Source organism: Myxocyprinus asiaticus, chromosome 5, assembly GCF_019703515.2.
Source record: "Myxocyprinus asiaticus isolate MX2 ecotype Aquarium Trade chromosome 5, UBuf_Myxa_2, whole genome shotgun sequence".
In the NCBI taxonomy this organism is placed as follows: domain Eukaryota; kingdom Metazoa; phylum Chordata; class Actinopteri; order Cypriniformes; family Catostomidae; genus Myxocyprinus; species Myxocyprinus asiaticus.
This window is the reverse complement of record NC_059348.1, coordinates 38,266,843-38,281,837: the sequence shown is the minus strand read 5'-3', so window position 1 is coordinate 38,281,837 and position 14,995 is coordinate 38,266,843. Positions and strand designations below refer to the sequence as shown.

Genomic DNA, 14,995 nt, shown 5'->3' with positions numbered 1-14,995 from the left:
ATTTTGGAATCTTATTAAATTGGACTGAGCTGCTGCTCTGTTGACCCTGAACACATAGGTTAACAATAAGGAAAACATGGCTGTGTCTCATTCCACTTTCTAGATCCCTTTGATGTGAATCAGCAGTACAAAGTGAACATGAATTCGGGCATTAGCAAGGGCCATGATACTGATGGGTCTTGATTCTTTTGTTCCACGAAAGTCACACTGGCTTGAAATATCATGTGGGTGAATAAATTATGTCAGAATTTTACAATTTTGCATAAACTTTCCATTTAAAACGTGGCATTTATCAACATCAGATTAAAAGCAGATTGAGACACACTGCATTATTTAACTTCACACACAACATTTTTTTTTTGCTTTTGTAATCAAAAAGAAGGACCACCGGAAAAGATTAGCCAAACAAGCTCATGTATTGGGAAGCTGGCGTGGGAGCCATTATTCTTAACAAATACATAAAGGAAGTGAGTGGAAGAGAAGCCGGCCAGCATCCTTATTGAGTTATTTCAGCTCTGGAATGCCATGATGAACACACTGGTGCCAGTTGCTCTCGAATTTTGGATTCCAGTGCACAGAGGTCATTCTCGGAACTGACTGCTTACACCATAGTCCCAGCCCTGTCTGCTGACAGCTATGACGAACGAATGAGTGGCTTACAGTGGGCGGGGTGGGGTGCGGGGGTGTAGTGGGGCACACATCCTGAGCGACGGGGCCCAGACAGGGTTGCTGCAGAGTTTTTAAAAACAAATGTAAGACTTTTTAAGACCTTTTTCAAGACCTGAACAAATAAAATGAATACTGTATACATCCCCATACCAAAACAAACCCATACAATCTCAAAATAAATCATGTATCATAGACTCTTACTTAAACAGGCAAGGGCACACATTCAACATGGCCTTAACATTGTTTCAGTAAAACAGGGTAGGATATATGCAAGTTTTAAATACTCAAGACATGTTTGCCACATATATATCACATTAAAGTTGGTTTATGTACCATTATATAAATTAATACAAATTAGGGGTCGAACGATATTGGATTGTGCTGATTCGATAATGTGCTGAAAGAAAGCCAGTTCGTCTGCCAATAGTTTTTTTAATTGGTAGCCAGGGACGGGTTTACGATTTCTGAGGCCCCAAGCTACCGGTCAACCCGGGGCACCATTTAGAAAATTTTTGCTTAAAAAAATGACATAAAATTGATTTTAAATCATAATTTTAAATTCATCCTATCAGCCGTTGTAGCCAAATACATTCAAAATGTTTAATGAAATTAAAATCTAGTTAAATATGATGAATGCATGTTTTCCAGTTTTTCCACTGGTAAAAAAGCAATATTCATCTAAATATATTTTTACAAAAACAGATCTTTTTTTTGTTTTTTGTGAACAGGGTGTGCAAAAACCTACTACTTCACCCAGTAACATTTTGGAATTTAGTTGGTATTTATTAATATTATAACCCATCAATTACAGTATTTCTTGTTGTCCAGTTTGTCATTATAACATGATACAGTATTATTATTATTACTTTGAAGATTTATACATTAGTATTAAGAGGCTTTTCCACTGCACGGTACAGCTCGACTCGACTCTGCTCGCTTTTTGGGGTTTTTCCACTGTGGATAGTACCTGGTACTTTTTTTAGTACCACCTCAGTCGAGGTTCCAAGTGTGCCGGGCCGATACTAAATGTGACGTTAAAATCCTGCAGATCACTGATTGGTCAGAGAGAATCGTCACTACCAGCGTCACTGGATTTGCGACATGGGACATCAACCCGCTAGTTTTAAAGTTAGCAACAGCGATAGCAATATCATTTGTTCACGCGACTTTCGAATTGTAAAAAGAAATGGCTGTGCGCAAAACCACGCTGTGGTCAATAAATGAGGTGCAGACATTCCTCTCGTTAGCGACGAACGAAACAACGCAAAACAAAAAAGTCTTTAAGGAAGTGTCTCCACTGGACCTACCAACAGTGTAGGGAAAAGTTAAGTTTTTTGTAAGTGACTACAGAACCATCAAGGACCACAACAGCCGGAGTGGTTCAAACAGAAGAAAGTGGAAGTGGTTTGACCAAATGGACGCTATCTATGGCAATAGACCGGCGAGCAATGTGAGGGAGAGTGCCCTGGACTCGGCCACGGCGTTGATGGAGTCCACGTTGGAGGATGGTACGTTTTGTTACGTTAACTCTATATTCTGCTTGAAAGCTTCACTTTATTTAGTTGACCAGCTACTGGAAAGCTTGCTTCTAAAACAACCAGGCCAATTTAACTGTTACATTTGTGTAAAATCACCATGCAACAACTGCTTTATGCAGCTCAACGAGCTAGAAGCTAACAGCTAGCGGTCATGTTATTGTTTATGGTCAGTAATGTTTGCGTCACGTTTAAGATGATGTCACGGCAGTAGAGGCGGCGCAACTATGACGATCAGTCTATAATCCCACCCAAGTTAAGGCAGCACTAAACTGCAGTGGAAAAGCAAGCTCAGAAAAGTAAAGCGAGCAGAGTCGAGTCGAACCGTAACGTGCAGTGGAAAAGTGCCATTATATTCCTGTCTTATTTACTTTCACCTGGATCTTATATTCTGATGCTGCAGTGTATTGTTCACCATGTTGCAAAAGGCTGTATTTTTTGTAAGCATCATAGGCAACATTCGTAACAGTAACAGTAAACACACAAGCCCCTCAGCACACTAGAGCAGAAGGGGAAAAAAACATTGCCGTTTATCAAGTGCTGAAACTTTGCAGAACAATCTGGAATAAATGTTAAACATTGTAACATTCACCTCTTTGCAACCTGAACATTAAATCTTTGTGACACATGCACTAAAAACATTCTAGATGCAGCGTGATGAACGAAACAGAACGAAGGTGTCTCGAAATGTGTTTTTGAAACCTGAAGTCTTATTAACTTCAAACAGGGTCAAAAAATGTGCCGGTCCTGCGTGACATACTGAAGAAACACAGAGACACGGTGCAGCAGTCAAGGAAGTTCTTTCAGCGCGTTTACATAGGAAAACAATGGAACACACTTTCAGTGTGAACTGCCTCTAACTCATCCATTCGCGTGTATCTGAGCGTGTGAGTGAAACAAGTTGGAAGGCCTATATATTTTTTCATAAATTACAAACCCTAAGTTCTATTGACCTAAACCTGGCAGCTTCTAACGTGAACCACTCTGAGAGCGCTGACAACGGTGTGTTCGTGCGTGTACCCAGAACAACATGTCATTTCAAGCGGTTTTTGCTGAGTTTCCTACCGGGGTGGGGGCTCTCGACGACCGGGTGGTTTGCATGGTGGTTAAAACTGCTACTGTTGGTAGCCTATATTAAATGTTCTTAGTCTTTTGTTCCTGTGATGGGGAGGGCCAGACAGAGGCTACAAGAGTCCAAATTTTATTAAATTCCAGATGCACTTTATGGGGTGGGGGGTTGGGATTTGATTCATAGCATGGAACCTTTAATTTTATAGGGACTTTAACTGGGGACTCTTATTTTTAAATGTTTGCACTTCACTGCTTCCAGCTGCTCATTCACACAAATAAAGGATATAAAATGTGCACTCCTACAATAATCTACAACATATTACAATATAAACAAAGTAAACCGTCATATTTCATAAACACTATATCATCATCATCAACAGTTGATCTTTAGTGATAGATTGTCATAAATTTACGATATGGCTTAATGATTGCGAACTGCTCTGCAACAGCTGAAAACAGTGCTGCGTTTTCACTTTGAAGAACGCAGCGCAAGCATTTAATTAAATCGTATTCTTTTGAAGTTTGATGATCACATTAGGTCATATCACGATTCCCACCTTTACGCCCCCAAATTTAAGACCTCTATAAATAAAAATTAAGAATTTTGTTGTATCATTTAAGATATTTAAAACTTTTTATGACCTTACATTTTGGAAAACTAAATTTAAGACATTAAAGGAATAGTTCACCCAAAAATGAAAATTTGCTGATAATTTACTCACCCTCAGGCCATCCAAGATGTATCGGAGTTTCTTTCTTCATGAAAACAGAATTTAAGATTTTTAGGATTTCATTTCAGGCCTCCTCCTTTAAACAATGCAAGTGAATGAACAAGAGAATGTGGTCCAGAATGCATATTTAGGGTGCATCAAAATAATCCACACGACTCCAGTCGACAAATAAAGTTCTTCTGAATCCAAACGATTGATTATTTTTAGAAACAAAACAACACTTACAAACACACTACAAATATTCACTTCCGTACATCTCTGTGATGCGTGCTCATGAGAGGGATGACGTAAGCTCGTTGGTAAGGTCACGCGTGGAGGAGGCAGGAAGTGCGTCATTGTTTACAAGAGACGGAGCGCTGTACAAAAGTTTAATTGTCTTTGCTGTAGATTTGAATTTGTATAAGTGTATTGTTCAAAATGGTCGTTTGGCGTGTGTCCTGAATGCTTCAACTTTCAGAAACCCCAAAGAAAATGCACGCCAGGAAAAATATTAACATTTCATCGATTGCCTATACATGATCATGAGCGATTGAAGCTCTGACTTATCGTGCTGAACCTGGATATCAGTACACCCCTGCACATTCTCAAATATTGGAGGATGTGCAGTGAACATTTTACCTCATCCCTCTCATGAGCGCATGTCACAGAGATGTACGGAAGTGAACATTTGTAGTTAAAAAGTATATAAGTATTGTTTTGTTTCTAAAAATAACCAATCGTTTGGGTTCAGAATAACTTTATTTGTCAACTGGAGTTGTGTGGATTATTTTGATGCACCCTAAATATGCATTTTAGACCATCAAAAAAATGGAGTACATTCATTTGCACTGTTTAAAGGAGGAGGCCTGAAATGAAATCCTAAAAATCTTTAATTCTGTTTTCATGGAAGAAAAACTCAGATACATCTTGGATGGCCTGAGTGTGATTAATTATCAGCAAATTTTAATTTTTGGGTGAACTATTCCTTTAAGACTTTTTAAGGATACACGGGATCCCTGCCAGAGCCGTCCGCCACCATCACAATTCCTCCATTCACTCCTCCCCCTCCCCACCCTCTCTCAGCTTCCTTTTACAAGACTAAACACATCTAATCAGCAACATCATAAACATTCAAAGACATTCACCGTAGCACAACATTCTCATTCTTTTCCATTTCAATATAAGGGCCACGATGTAAGATCAAGCTTAGCATTTATTGGTAAAACTTTTGAACCATGCGGCAGGCCCAAACAGAAGCCAAATCTGACAGTCCTATCTATGAACCCATCAACCTTGAGCCTTGTGCAACACCACCAGCACCTTGTGCAACTGTAAATGACAGTCTGGGAGGAAGTATAGGCCTAGTCATTTATTGAAAATTTGGAAATAAGGTAAACCAAAGCATCAACAAACCCCTACGGTCGCTTATAGGCTGGCCAATCAAATGCAAAGTGCCTTTTTAGACACAAACACGGTTTACTTCGCAGCCTGATCTCTAAATTGCGTGATTGTGGTGACATTTTTGCAAAATGATGTTACGTGGTACATTACATGTATTGCGGCAGTTCCGAGATGAAATGTCGCTAAAAAGTGGTGCAAGATGAGCGTGAAATGTTGTCCCAAACAGCTTAGGTTTGTTATGCTCTATTGAGTATTAACCTATCTCATTACCCTAAATCTTAACCTAACTGATAGTGTCATAAAAAGCAAATGTGAGATGAAAAACAGATGAAGTTTTTAAGGTTAATGCTTGTTCGAGTTTAAAATCAACAAAACCAACCTCCCTACCCTAAAAATAAATCCTAAACCTGAAGGATAATGTCAAAGTATCAGATAAAAAAAAAATTAAAAAAAAAAAACGCAATTGCTGAAGCAACCACATCATTTTATGGTTCTATGACACTTTCAGCAAACACGTTGACAATTGTGCAGTTCAAGAACCGCACCTCTGTCTTTTGCATCGCAAGTGCATTGCTCCATCAGTTGACATACCATGCAATTTGACTGCAGTGAATAAAGGATATATGCTCAATAAAAACAGACAGTTCTGCCTCCACTTTCTGAATTTATTAGTCATTTTGGTGTAGGAGAACCCCTGAAAATGCTTGGTGACAGAAACACTTTGGATTACAATGGGCATTTGTGATGATATGCAGCTGTGAATGCGATCACTGATGAAAACAATCAAATCAGAGCATGACGTCTTGTCGGTTCTTTAATAAAAGAAGCTCATTGGTTACTGGATAAGACCACAAGTATCCGCCTCAGTGAACAATTTTTTCTTTCAAGTTTGATTTGCTTTTCCAGTTGTCGAAGCCATTAACTTGGCAGGAGTTCTGTTGGTCAAGGGATTAACAACCTCCTGCTGGTAGATGCTTATGCACACTTCGCCTCATTCCTACTGGCCGTAGATTACATAAATTTAGTTTACACCTGAAATACACTGGAAAAATTAGCTAGTGTGATGCCGGCTTAACGTGATTCGATGAGACCAGGTTGTTACTTAGGATGCTAACTGCTCTTGAGTAAGCCTGTTGGAGGATCTAACCACGGAACATGAACTATAACAGAACTGTCTTATCAATTTCCCCAGATAGAAAAACAAAGCTATAAATAGAAAACATTATCCCAGTAAAAGCAAGTCACTGGATGAATGACGCAAAAAAGAAAGCCCTTGACTGCTAATGTTTTAAAATATCACTGTGATTCACTTCCGATCATATGTTTAACATGAGGGGCATGTAGCTGTCGTGGTCATTTAATTATGAATGATATGACATACATGCTGAGGCCAGCCTTAATGTGAGAGAGGGGAAGAGGTCTGACTGCCCGCTGACTTGTCTGCATGGCTCATTTCTGTCTCACCGATACAGCACTGTTTGTTTGCGCTTACACCAGTGGGACAGAGATAAAGACAAAAAGCAAAAGAAAAATCACATTTATGTCATAGGGTGTTGAACAGAAGTGTACTGCAAGAGAATGTGTGAATTCTTTAAGAATGACTTTTTCCCAGCGCAGGCCTAGAAAATAAGAATTAAGAGACTGCTCTTTTTAACATTTAAATATATACAATTGGAAGACAACTGCATCCAATGCTATTTAAATGTTGCATCTTATCCCTGGGAATCAAACCCATGACCTTGCAGTTGCTAGCGCCATATTCTACCAGTTGAGCTAAAAGGAATTTTTATTTGCGAGTTCTTTAAATTCTTATTTTTGGACATTTTAAATTGGGTTGATTCACCTCAGAGTTAGTGTGGTCACAAATTGAGATGAAGAATCAGCAGCAGTATGTAGACAGAACTAGATGTCCTGTCTTTCATGTGAAGTCCCTGGTTTCAACTTACATCTTTAAACAAGAAGACAACAGGCAACCATGACAACAGCCCCTAGCAATATCTATAGGGTCTACACAACCTTATAGGAGCTTCACTGTGCCTTCATTTAACAACACACTTCTATGGCAACACAACAAGTAGCAATGGCTTATTTTTGCCTTTTTGTATTTTTCAGAAAAACATTTGGCCATATACAAGGACACACGAACAACCCTTACACCACCCGAAGCCGTGATGCACAAAGGCTGAATTTTCATGTTTGTCAACAATGTGATAAAACCTTTGCCTATTCCTTACTGTACCCTGTCTCCTATTTACTCTACACGCACATTGCCAACCATATCAACATCCAAACCCATTATGTGACCAGGATTTCCTATATAGCCCTTCCCTTAACCACAACACATAATAAACACATTTGAACATAATTTACTCCTGTCATTGTTTCTTTAAAAAAAACTATACTACAATCATACTAAAGGAATCCATAGACACAAAAGTATTGCAGAAGAATGAAAAGCCTAACTGTTTCAAAAGGCATAACGTCTGTTTGTTTATGCCCACTAAATAGTAACATCTCCAAAATACTGTCATACAGCTTTCTGTATGAAGAATATAAGGACATTGGACCTGACCTAGTATCATTTGAAGTGCTGGGTCTAGTATGGGCCACATTCAGGGAAGAACATAAACCATTAGGCCAACATGCTGCTTTGATATTCTTAGAGAAGGTTTCAGTCCTCTCTTACAATTGTAACTCTCTGTAAAGTTTTACCATATTAGACACCAAATAGGCTAAAGAAATTTTTAAAAATTACAATTCCCCAGGTCATTTGGATATTTTATTATTTAATTTTGTCTTCAGGTCATCACCTATATAGATGATATATCGAAGTCTTAAGATGAATGGGTGATTCTCACGAATCTGTGAAAAAATTACCTGGACTGGTCATATTTAACCCTAAATCAATACAAAATATATATGAAATTATATTTTGTTCAAAGAAAATGAAGCATACATTCAGGATCATTAAAGGACTTGTTCACCAAAAAATTATAATTCTCTCATCACGTCTCAAACTTGTATGACTTTCTTTCATCTGCAAAACACAAACAAAAATATTTTAAAGGAGATACGGTGTCTGTTTTTCCGTACAAAGCAAGTGAATGGTGACCAAATTTTCAATCTCCAAAAGCACATGAAGGCAGCATAAAGGTAATCCATATGTATAGTGGTTTAATCCATGTCTTTCAAAGCAGACCAATCGGTTATGGGTGAGAACATGTAACTCCACATTCACTATAAATTGTTCCCATTGCAGTCTCTAGGCACAATCATCATTTCAAGCTTGATTACTCTTGCTAGCACCTGACACATGCGCCAAGTGGTAGTTGTTGCTAGAAAGTGTAATCGAGCTTGACAACATGATCACCAAGGACACTGCAGATCAAGATTTATAGTGGAAAAGGAGATACCCTTTGGGCTATTTCTCAACCAAAACCGATTGGATTGCTTCGGAAGACATGGATTAAACCACTGGAGTTTTCTGGATTACATTTATGCTGCCTTTATGTCCTTTTTGGAGCTTGAAAATGTGGTCACCATTCACTTGCATTGTGCGGGCAAACAGACATCATATCCCCATTAAAATATATTAGTTTGTGTTCCACAGAAGACAGAAAGTCATACGAGTTACAGATGACATAAAGATGAGTAAATGATGAAAGGATTATAATTTTAAGGTGAACTATTCCTTTAAGATTACTTTCATTATGACATTATTTTCAGGCCACTTTGGCACATTTTAAGGTAACAAGTCGGGGCACATAACTTTTACTCTTCCAATTGATTACGATGATTCTGACAGACACAACAGTCTTTTTTTTTTTTTGTTCTTTTTTTGACTGTATTGCAGAATTGGCAAAAATGAACATCGTACCAATGGAGTACTAGCATGATGTATAAATAATTTACTATTTATATACATATAAAGAGAATTGGGGCGTAACTGATGAAAATAATGGCACAATGTAAAACTCCAATGGCTCTAAAATATAGGCATCATTCTCTATGTGCAAAATATAATTTCTTATTTGTTTCTTTTGGTTTGGGACTAAAATATAACTAGCTCATTTATCTGACAGGTTTCACGAGAATCACCCAAACACGCTAGAGAGAAATAGAGCAGCCAGTGAATATCACTTACCGTACACCCGAACCCATCCCTGTTGTTGGCAAAACGAGTCCATCAAAATCCCATCGACCACAGGATCTAAGGACATCATGCCCCCCTGTACCGATCCCACGTTGCCAACGGCCATTAAATCCGTCTCCATGCAGGATACACCTCCACGGTAACCTCCAGGTAAAGACGCCAGTCCAGCAGATTTCCACGTTGTTTTTGACGAAGACTCGCGTGGAAAAACAACTTCAGTGCTTTCGGTTCTATTGTGTTGATTGAGTGATACTGAGTTTAAAACCATCCAGATAAATCAGTAGTCAAAAAATAAATCCGGATAAACTAGCGACAGCAGTACGACCATGTAGCCTACAAACTCCACGTTAAGACTTTACCATCCTTTGTTTAACAGTCGGAATAAAAGATTATACACGTGCGATTTTAACCTGTTTACATTACTGGACATTTCATCAAGATATATATAAACAATAAAATAAGCGTTTGGTAGAGTATGTCAACACAATTTAAAACCCCAAGTTCTTCTTATCAAAACCACGAATTTGCGAAAGTGCAAAGTTTCACATCACCCTTGTTCTCTGAAAATGAATCAGCAGCCAAAAGTTAAAAACAGACGAATACGGATGGTTTGGTGTCGCTTTGGCTTGCCTGTGTCCATGAGTCAGGTCGTGGCAACAGCAGTAATAATGGAATTAATCCAGACGTCGGCTTTCCTATTCCTAAATCGACAGCAGGAGTTTACGGCATTATCCTTATGGTTATTTGGAGAGAGAGAGAAAGCCAAAACAGAAGCAAATGTCTGTTTATTGTTCTGTTGTCCACTTAAAGTGTGGTGCGTTGTTTGGACTCCCTCCCTTCCTCTTCGTTCTGCGGTGAGGACGTTTTCACACTTTAAAACACAGACGTCTTTTCCACCTCAATCACATGCCATTGCCCGCATGTGCGCTGGGATTCAGGGATAACCAGAGGAAGCTGCTTGTCAGATGCACATTTTTAGCTGCTTGTACACCAGTTTCCGCTCTCATAAAATTTCAGTAATGCATAATATGTTTGTTGAACGCGAATGAATACGAATTTAGACTTTAACAGCATAGACGTAAACCCAGGGGAGGGGGGGGGGTGTAATTGTTTTTATTATTGGGGGGGTTACCTCCAACTCCTCCCATCCCCCCCAGGAATCTACGCCCCTGCCAGCGCGAGCGCGAGACAGATGTGGACTGATTATCGAGCCTCTGAGACATCTGCTGGTTAACCTCGAGCAACATTAATGTCACACATTTTTCTTTCTTTAAAAAAAAATGATATTAATAGCAATTGCATTTAGTCCTCGAAAGAACATATTTTGTCAACATGACCCCGTTAGCTTCATCATCAATTGCAAAATTGACACGAAAAGAAGCCGTTTGTCTCCATCTAGTGTTTATTAAGTGCATCACAAGATCACTAAACTGACTAAAATGTAATAATAACAATAATAATATGAAATATATATATATATATGTGTGTGTGTGTGTGTGTGTGGACATTCAGTGAATAAATTAGCCACTACATGGTCTGTGAATGATATATCTAGCAAACATATTTTTACATTTATATCGATTATTTTATTTCTGTTTACATAAATTTATTGAAATTCAAATTTGTCCCTATATCTTCCTTTAACAGAGTGGAAGTGTTATGCTTGACCACATATGACTAACATCACAAAATAAAGGAAAACATAAAAAAACAATAGAGTTATGTACTTATAAAACAAATCAAAATAATTTTTCTGGAAGGCTGATATCACCTCCGGTGTGTGATGCCATTTCATAACATATGTCTTCAATTAAAGGTCACAATATCAAGACATAACAGTGTGGATAATAAATGAATGGGCATACACACACACACACACACACACACACACACAACTCAGTTTACGATGTTAAAATGACACATTTACCAAAAATCAATACATGTTAGTGAGAGAATATAATACTAAACACTTGCATGGGAAAATTTTTTTTAGTACTTATTTTTGTCAAAGATGATTGATGTGCAGCTCTGGGGACAAAACTATTTCAACAATGTGTTGTAACATGATACATTGACTTTATTATTTTTACTAGCCTATCAGGTGAAAGTAAAATTATAAATACCACAAATTGTACTGGAAAAGAATTGTAGGAATAACATCTGATGTTAGACTAAACAGTATTGGTAACTATATGTAAAAGGGAAAATAATTATCCGAATTCTTAAATATTATGTAATATAATTTATTACAATTGAACAACATTATGCATTTGTGTGTGTTCATGTGTGTGTGTGTGTAAAACTTTAGTTCTAATGCTTTCTTGGCTTTGTTGTGGCTTCAGCTGTGAATAGAAAAAATAGATTGGTTGCAATTTCAAGAAATAAAAATAAGAAGTGATATATATATATATAAGAGACATATTGTACAGACATGTACTAGTTAGAAAGATAAGGTGTACATTTAATTTTCTCTGCTTATTTGAAAATGAATGAAGGCTAAAAAAAGTTTGCTTTTGTGCAAATAAGCTATAATACTCACACTGTGTGTTGAGTTTGACCAGAATAGGTGCAAATACATCATCAAGGTGTTTCTTCTGTTCGATGAAGTCTTGAATTGTTGGATTTTTGGCATTTTGTATCCAGTCTGATTTTGCTGAACAGGTGTTTATACATATGGTCTAAATACAAGCAGACACACAATGATTACACAAACTTTACTTTCTGGTTTTCTAAAATTTTTGCACAAGCTTAAACCACTTCACTGGGGATGATAACATGTTGATATATATTGGTAACACACAATGGATAATTCATTACCTTGTCCTCCTTATTGAGCTTTCCTTGAACTTTCTCTGGATCAGCGATAGTGTCTCTGACTTCAGTTATTAATGCTTGCAGACTTTGTTTAGCCTCTGTTGGGGACAATCACCTGCTTTAATCATAATATTATTTGACCGGAGCAGATATGCTTGCATGTTTCACTTTCTCACCAGCACATGCGAGGTATTCTGCGCAGTCCAATTTGTCATAACGTCGGGCCACATCAACTGCCCTTTCTCCACGAAAATTTACAAATTGTAAATCAGCATTAAGCTCAACCAACGTTTTCAAAGTGTCCAGCTGACCCCACATGGCAGAACAATGCAATGGTGTGTAGCCTACCAATAGACCATATTATTTCTTTCATTATTTAGCAACAGACTACATTATTTTAAACTGTCCATTAATGCAATGGCTTGTCCATTACTGCATTAAATTTATTCACCCTCATGTCTTTCGAGAACGGTATGACTTTTTTTTTTTTCCTCCGTGGATACAAAGAATGTTAACCTGCAAATGTCCAAGATGCTCTTTAACATAAAATGATAGTGAATGGTGACCACAACAGTGCTTTTATGTCCCTTTAGGAGCTGCATAGTGATTGATCTCAGTCATACTGGTTTGTAGCTACATGAGAGTGAGTAGATAATGAGATTATTAATAGATCATAATTTTCATTTTTGGGTGAACTATCTATTTAATTAAACCTAGTTTTGCAGACATATTTCACACTGTTTTATTATCCTAAATAACAGCTCATTTGCAAACTACGTTTATTTATGCGGTGCATATAATCGACAGAGTAAACTGCTTCAGAGTTTCAAGTAGCCAAGCTGTAAGTAATTACCGCGCACGGTGTGCTCATTGACGTCAGCTCCGCTCTTTGCTAGCTCGCGCACGATCCCGCTTCGTCCTAACATGCACGCAGTTAACAACGCATTTCTGCCCACCTCATCTTTTTCATGGAATATATTCGGCGATTGGCCATTATCCGAGGCAGTCTCATTTCCCAGCTTACTCTTAATTCCCTCTACATCTCCATCTAACGCACACATAAACACAGTTTTCTCCTCAACTGAATTCATGGCGTCTTGCGGAAGAGTGATGTTGTCAGTGTGGTGTCTCCATAGCAACCATGAAGCGACGTTGTCAAAACTTGTGGCGAAAACGACGTTTCCAAAGTTGTTGTTTTTTTTCCGTTGGCCACAAGATGTCGCTCTTGCTTTTTTTATTTTTATTTATTTATTTATTTATTTATTTATTTATTTTTTATTTTTTTTTATTTATTTTTTTTTATGAAAACAAGCGACGAGAATATTGGTCTGGCGAAACTGGAGCAATGAAGTGTCAATGTCACATTCAATTATTGTCTTTCAGTTGAAATATTATATTATCGTGTCTTGGTGAGAAGGTTCATAGAAAAATAACAACAGAAAACTTTAAGCAATTAGATCAGCCCTTGGGATATTTATGTTAGTGGTAAAATGCAATTATCAAACAGGAAATCAATTATTAATGGTGAAGTCTATTCAGCTCCATTCTCAGCCAAGTTTGTTTATATATACAAAAACGAAATTATGTTGGATCATTATACATAAAGAAATAGAAAATGAATAGCATATCTCATTGGGAACATTGAAGAAAAGCAGGCTACTGGTATTTGAACAATATAAAGCTATTAATATGTTGAGTACAAGTTGGTCTTATCATAATCAAGATATAATATGCATAGTGGGAAATACATAGATTCGACCCAGAAGTGATTTGCTGTAAAGTATAACTGTCAATTGTATACGTAGTGTGACATATTTAAAAACATATTTATTCCATTAACCCTAACGCAAATGTGGGTCAAAAATGACCCAGCATCTAGTTTGTAAGACCCCCCTTTTTCTTCTTCTTCTTTTTTTTTATTTTTTTATACGAAGCGGTCTTTTGATCTTCCACTCCAGGAATTCCTCAATTAATGTGTCTTCTAACATGTGAATTTAATGAATATGAACTAATTAATTATTTTTTTTTTAATTATTATTATAAGAGAATTAACATCACTACCCCTAGAATACATATGTGGGTCATATATACCCCATATGTGTTTCCTTTGGGATTCAGTGCATTTAACACTGGTACTATTTTTGTAATACGTTGTTTTTTTCTTTTTTTTTTCTTCAGTTTCCATTTGTTATGTTATGAAATATTTGTTAAATACCATGTTCTCGTTTATATTTATGTGTAGTATGCAAATATAGAAAGCTGCCATTCAGCTGTGTAGCAAGTATAAAAAGCTGTCAATTTCTTCTAATTTATTTTTTAGTACACCCACCACAACAAATATAGCTACAGAGTAATGTGTAAAAATGGTGTCATGCAGAAATTTAGAGTACATAAGGATCTCATCTGACAAGTTTATAACAATTTCTTTGGAAAAAATATCCTAGTCCATTGTACTTATTTGTATGTGTTTTTGTGAGTAGAGTTGTTGAGGCATTACATATTTTACCACAAAACACTGAAATTGACAATATTTATTTTAAACAGGCTTTTTGCACTGTCACCCAAAACACCTACTCCATTTTCAATGTGTCTGAAAGTCTTTAAAATTGAATAAAAAAAAATAAATAAAATAAAATAAAATA

At 37.1% G+C, this 14,995-nt stretch overlaps 2 protein-coding genes across 2 annotated transcripts in view; both read right to left on the bottom strand.

Annotated features, from left to right (window-relative positions):
* Window positions 1-10,604, bottom strand: part of LOC127441375 (ras GTPase-activating protein nGAP-like) — a 167,573-nt gene extending 156,969 nt beyond the window's left edge. The window contains exon 1 of the mRNA XM_051698718.1: window positions 9,531-10,604. Within this exon, the coding sequence (XP_051554678.1) occupies window positions 9,531-9,807 (277 nt within the window). The 5' untranslated portion in view covers window positions 9,808-10,604. The remainder of the gene's footprint in view (window positions 1-9,530) is intronic.
* Window positions 10,605-10,932: 328 nt separating this feature from the next.
* Window positions 10,933-13,477, bottom strand: ankrd45 (ankyrin repeat domain 45). The gene is made up of 5 exons (XM_051698751.1): window positions 13,207-13,477; window positions 12,530-12,697; window positions 12,357-12,451; window positions 12,079-12,217; window positions 10,933-11,881 (listed from the first exon to the last, which is right to left on the bottom strand). The coding sequence occupies exons 1-5, from the start codon at window positions 13,442-13,444 to the stop codon at window positions 11,850-11,852; spliced, it is 672 nt and encodes a 223-aa protein (XP_051554711.1). The 5' UTR covers window positions 13,445-13,477; the 3' UTR covers window positions 10,933-11,849.
* Between the last annotated feature and the right edge of the window lie 1,518 nt (window positions 13,478-14,995).

Bases quoted from the DNA above. Each gene is read 5' to 3' on its own strand.
- ankrd45 (XM_051698751.1), bottom strand. From the start codon at position 13,444: ATGAATTCAGTTGAGGAGAAAACTGTGTTTATGTGTGCGTTAGATGGA. The intron at 12,698-13,206 runs GTAATTACTTAC...GTCTATTGGTAG, and splicing joins CAATGAGCACACCGTGCGCG to GCTACACACCATTGCATTGT. The intron at 11,882-12,078 runs GTGAGTATTATA...TTCTATTCACAG, and splicing joins GGTCAAACTCAACACACAGT to CTGAAGCCACAACAAAGCCA.